The sequence below is a fragment of the Sinocyclocheilus rhinocerous genome, unplaced genomic scaffold (genome assembly GCF_001515625.1).
Source record: "Sinocyclocheilus rhinocerous isolate Xijiao unplaced genomic scaffold, SAMN03320098_v1.1 scaffold28, whole genome shotgun sequence".
Taxonomy (NCBI): Eukaryota; Metazoa; Chordata; class Actinopteri; order Cypriniformes; family Cyprinidae; genus Sinocyclocheilus; species Sinocyclocheilus rhinocerous.
In genome coordinates, this window is record NW_015652416.1 from 721,443 (window position 1) to 727,459 (window position 6,017).

Below are 6,017 nucleotides of genomic sequence, written 5' to 3' on the forward strand. Positions count from 1 at the left end.
GCTTTCACCGTGGACAAAGCGGAGTCCAGCCCGTGGTCACATGTGGTTGCCGCAAGCCCGCCGACCGCTCCTTCATCGAATCCGCCGCCCGTGCCTTTCTCAAGCCCGCCCGCCTCCGCTCATTCTAGCCCGCTGTGTGAAACTACTTTGTTTGGCCTTCCAAAAGAGGACGATATCCACTTCGTCATGCCTAGAGCTGATCTTAAATACCTCTGCTTTTGATTAACGCTATGTTGATACAGTAAGCGTTAATCATTCCAACGCGATCTTAAGTTGAATCATATAAACATAAAATAATACTCGGATGAAAGTTAAACTGAAACTCGTATGGTAAACAACTCAAATAAGATGAGTCTTAAAGGGGTCATATGATGCGATTAAAATTTTTCCTTTCTCTTTGGAGTGTTACAAGCTCTTGGTGCATAAAGAAGATCTGTAAAGTTGCAAAGACTAAAGTCTCAAATCCAAAGAGATATCTTATTTACCTTGCACGATGTTACAACGGGAAGCCTGTCAGTCATTCAGTGCTTATCATGGCGGAGATACTGTTGACAAGAACCAAGAACAAAGCAATATGCGTGATTTGCAATGCTCAGATGAAATGCAATAGTAATACTAAAAATCTGCGGAAGCATTTGACATCACGCGTAAAGGCACCTTGATTTCCGCAATGAATGAATGGCGGATGGTGCGACGCACTGTTTTGTTTACTACACACTTACAAAAGCGCGGACGATGCTCGCGGTGTTTTCAGCCTCTGTCATCTCACTATGATGATATGAATACACGAATATCATCCCCAGCTGCTCTGAGAGTCACTTCATTAGCATTTTACCGTTTAATTTGACAAAACTACCGTCATATCACATACACAGCAGCTGCAAGTTCCTCACAGCAACCTGTCAAAATAAAAGTTTAGTTTAACGTGAAGAAACTGTCAGAAATATTACTATTTAGCAGTCTTAAGACTCAATGTTACAACAATGCTACTACTAATAAATAATAAAAAATGTAATATAATTTTTTTTTTTAAATCGAGAATCGAACCAAGAATCGAATCGAATCGAGAGCTTGCGAATCGAAATCGAATCGAATCGGGACATCTGAATCGAAACCCAGCCCTACTATAAACGATCCGCCACCTGCAGGATCCTCACATGCAATAGCCTAGTAGCCGGGACAACTTCTTTATGTTTACAGACGTGACGTAATGACGCGGCAGCATGCTCGAATTTCCCACGAAAACCTACCCGTTTACCCTACCCTAATAAACATTATTATAAGCTTACCGTTGTGAATCGGGCTAACGTAAGGAGATCGTTTTGAACACTGGCTGGTTATGTACTTGCTCAAATATTGATTTCAGATCATTTTTAACCAAAAAAAGTTAACAGACTGCAGCTTTAAATAAATATAGAAATCTAAAATAATAATAATAATAATTGTAAAAATACAAACGAAAAATAAAACTATTACTGAAACTAACTGAAATAAATTGATTTAAGTAACTAAAATTAAAACTTAAATAATAAATTAAATTTACATGCTAAATCAAATTCTGTAAAAATAGGGGAAAATGTACTGTATCATTTGAAGGTTTTTTTTTAATAGGTGAATCAACGTTTAGTTTTTTTTTGTTTTTTACTTTACACTGCATTGCATTGTATTTTAGAGTTAACGGAAATGTCTGTAAAATTACTGGATAATGTCCTGTATAATAAGCTGCCAGTACTTTTTCTGTTATTTTACAAATTTATTTTTAAAGTCTATATAGAAATATGTAAAAAATATAAAATGAAATAAGTAAATAAATAAATAAAAATGACAAAAGAACATAAAATTACTACAACTACAAAAATAAATGCCAACTCAACATATTAACGAATAAAATACAACATAAATTCCACAAAAATAATACTGGATAAGAAAATAAGAGACTGAATTTCGAGTTTGTGCAGTGCAACACGTCACAGCATGTGCCGTACTGTCAGGCAGCGTCTCCGACAATCAGCTCATTTTCAAGGCTTTCCATAATTACCCAGTTAAAGTGACAGATTTCTACTAGATTACATTTACACAAACGGCACACCACAGCATTTTCCAAACTGTCGAAAGCAAGCACTTTCTAAAAGTGTATTTCCAAAACATCTATGACATACATTTAACCTTTGTCTTGTCAGCATTATTCCTACGGCAGACTATAAATAAATACAGTCCTCCTTAAACCAGTCTGAAGGCCTGTACAGCAACATTAGCGACTGTTGTGCAAGAGCCGTGACTAGTTAAGCAGCAGAAAATGAGACACAGACAGTGATCAGACATCTGCACCGGTGTGTTTGTCATCAAGCTCTAGCTGGGCCTTGCATTAAACAGCAAGATGCTAACAGATTTTTGCACAGTTTAACAGTACTTAAAGGGTTATGGGTTGTTTGTCATCTCAGAAAGCACCACTAATGCTTTGACAACAGATTTCTTGTGAGTTATCAGAGTTCTGTCCTATACACACACACACACACACACTTGTTTCTCGGCCTCCACCCAGTGGTGAGACTGAGTTACTGCCGCACAGGAATCATGACGTACTTCTGACAACTAAAGCTGCCTTTATTGTGCAAGGAATTCAAAATTATGACTTTCAAAATTGTATGTTTATAGTAAACAGAAGAGGGCTAAGACGTGTCAGTGGGTAAACTGTGTCACCCTCTTAATTTAGCAAATAGAGCATTACATCACTTCACATTTTGAGGTCAATCAAGCGTATTTAACGAGACTATTAACTATTTAACGGACTATTCACATATCCGAGAAAATTAAAATGTTAAATTATTTTTATTTTCATTCATGATTTGTGAGTAAAATATGTTAATGATTATATTTAATTAATTATCTTTTTAATTATTTCTTTATTTCTTTATTTTTGCATATTCTAAATGGCTGGAAGAAGACTGTCAAAGCGAACTTATTCAGGTCTAGAAATAAATCTAAATAAATCTAAAAAAAAAAAAAAGAAAAGGCCAAAAGATAAGGTTATATTTTATCATGTTAGTTTTCACGACCTTTTTAGTTATTTTTCAGAATTTAAATATATATTGCAGATCTTATATTTTTCATCATTTTAAATTCATTTTAAATGATTTTATTCAGCAATGATGCATTAAACTGACCAAAAGTGACATTAAAGACATTTATATATTGCAGAGTTATTTAAAAATTAATTTAAAATGATTAAAAGTATAAAATCTGTAATTTATTCCTGTGCTGCAAAGCTGAATTTTCAGCATCATTACACCAGTCTTCAGTGTCACATGATCCTTCAGAAATCATTCTAATATTCTGATTTATTATTTTTATTATCAATGTTGGAAACAGTTGTGCTGCTTTTTTGGGGGGGGGAAGCTGTGATTCTTTTTTTCCAGGATTCTTTGATGAATAAAAAGTTAAAAAAGAACAGCATTTATTCAAAATAGAAATCTTTTCTAACAATTGAGTAAAATATGTTAATGATTATATTTAATTAATTATTTTTTTAATTATTTCTTTATTTCTTTATTTTTGCATATTCTAAATGGCTGGAAGAAGACTGTCAAAGCGAACTTATTCAGGTCTAGAAATAAATCTAAATAAATCTAAAAAAAAAAAAAAGTAAAGGCCAAAAGATAAGGTTATATTTTATCATGTTAGTTTTCACGACCTTTTTAGTTATTTTTCAGAATTTAAATATATATTGCAGATCTTATATTTTTCATCATTTTAAATTCATTTTAAATGATTTTATTCAGCAATGATGCATTAAACTGACCAAAAGTGACATTAAAGACATTTATATATTGCAGAGTTATTTAAAAATTAATTTAAAATGATTAAAAGTATAAAATCTGTAATTTATTCCTGTGCTGCAAAGCTGAATTTTCAGCATCATTACACCAGTCTTCAGTGTCACATGATCCTTCAGAAATCATTCTAATATTCTGATTTATTATTTTTATTATCAATGTTGGAAACAGTTGTGCTGCTTTTTTGGGGGGGGGAAGCTGTGATTCTTTTTTTCCAGGATTCTTTGATGAATAAAAAGTTAAAAAAGAACAGCATTTATTCAAAATAGAAATCTTTTCTAACAATATAAGTCTTTGCTATCACTTATTATCAATTTAACACATCCTTGCCGAATAAAAGTATTAATTTCAAACTAATTCAAATTAATTAAAATAAAAAGAAAGAATAAACATTTACTGACCACAAACTTTTAAATTGTAGTTTATATTGTTACAAAAGATTCTATTTTAAATAAATGCTGTTCTTTTTAACTTTTTATTTATTAAAAAAATCCTGAAAAAAAGTATCACATGCTCCTGTTCCTGAACCGTTTTCAACATGGATAATAAATCAGCATATCAGAATGAATTCTGAAGGATCATGTGACACTGAAGACTGGAGTAATGATGCTGAAAATTCAGCTTTGCATCACAGGAATAAATTACATTTGAAAATATATTCACATAGAAAACCGTTATTTTACATTGAAATAATATTTTACTATTTTTTCTTGATTTCTGATCAAATAAATGCAACCTTGATAAGCATAAGAATCTTCTTCTTTCCAAACTTTTGAACGGCAGTGTAAATTTTATAAATCTAAATTATAAATCTAAATTACTTATAAATTGCACAGATATTTCACAATATTACTGTATTTCATTACATACTTACACTCTTTTAGCTAGCTGAAAGCATTATCAAAGTACCTAACAAATAAAATGAATATGCACAAGTAGTTTCCCGTCACGATTACAACCCAACACGCTACATAACGTGCCCCTCAACACAATAACAGCCGTCTACCTCATTCCCAAAGCAAACCGTACAAGTTAGCAAAGCAAGGAGAGTGGACTTGAGTTGGCTGCTCTCCTCTGATCGTTCTCCTGTTTCAAAGAGCACCAGCTTATGACAGCGAACTCATTTCACAGTCTGGTGGCCAGAGAGGGGAGCTCATATCCCAGCAGGCCTCTCTCTGATCCTTGAAAGCACGAGATGGACCCTCCACAGAGAAGCGGAGATCTCCCAGCAGTCTTCAGAAAGGCTCTTACCTTTGAGGCATGACGGCGCTCGCTGCAGTCTGGATGCTGGCAAACCACGCACTCCTCATTCTGAGCGGGCTTCTCATCTGCAACATCAAATCACACACACATACACATTAAAACACCTCATGAACCCGCTGGGAAACTCTAGGTTTTCTGAAAAAAATAAAATAAAATAGTTGCTATGTGGTTGCTAGGGTATTTTGGATCTTGGGTTTTTATAGCTAACTATATTTTATAGCTAACTTTTTTTTTTTTCTTTTTTTTTTTTTACTTAAAATAAAATAATCTATTTTTAAATCTGTTTGCAAAGGCAATATTTCTCATTTTCATTTAGTTGACCTTGATGTGCTAAAATTATTATTTTTTGACATTTTTATTCGTTTTTCTTGCTTTTAAATATGTCTGTATTGTTTTTATAAATTTTTATTTCAGTTTTAGTTATATTAGTAACTTGATGTACTAAAATAAACTAAAACAAAAATTTATCAAAATAATACAGACATTTAAAAGCAACAAAAACTAATAAAAATGTCAAAAACAAAACTAAATTATTAAAATTAAATTAAATACAAATATAAATACTAATTCAAAATATTAAAAATATAATACTATGTCAGTGTAAAAATATAATAGTATGTCAGTGTTAAAAAACACTTAGTTTTTTTTCCAAAAGATTGCTACTTTGCTAGTTTATTCTGTAAAATAAAATAAAATAAAAAAATAAAATAAAATAAAATAAAACAAAATTAAACAAAACTAAACAAAACAGAAATTAGTGTTGTCAAAAGACCCGGTACTTCGGTACCAAGTCGGTACTAAAAAAAAATGAAAACGTTACGGTACCAGGTTTTTTTAAGTACCGGTGGTACCGAGTAACCGGTCAATGCCGCCACAAATAGAGTGCACGTTCTGGGGGAAACACTGCATATTATTCAATAT

The 6,017-nt window shown here is 32.2% G+C and overlaps 1 protein-coding gene across 1 annotated transcript in view; it reads right to left on the reverse strand.

Annotated features, from left to right (window-relative positions):
- The window catches only part of LOC107714916 (pleckstrin homology domain-containing family G member 5-like), a 77,476-nt gene that overhangs the window by 57,605 nt on the left and 13,854 nt on the right, over positions 1-6,017 (reverse strand). Inside the window, exon 3 of the mRNA XM_016520914.1 lies at positions 5,085-5,161. Coding sequence (XP_016376400.1) covers positions 5,085-5,161 — 77 coding nt within the window. The remainder of the gene's footprint in view (positions 1-5,084; positions 5,162-6,017) is intronic.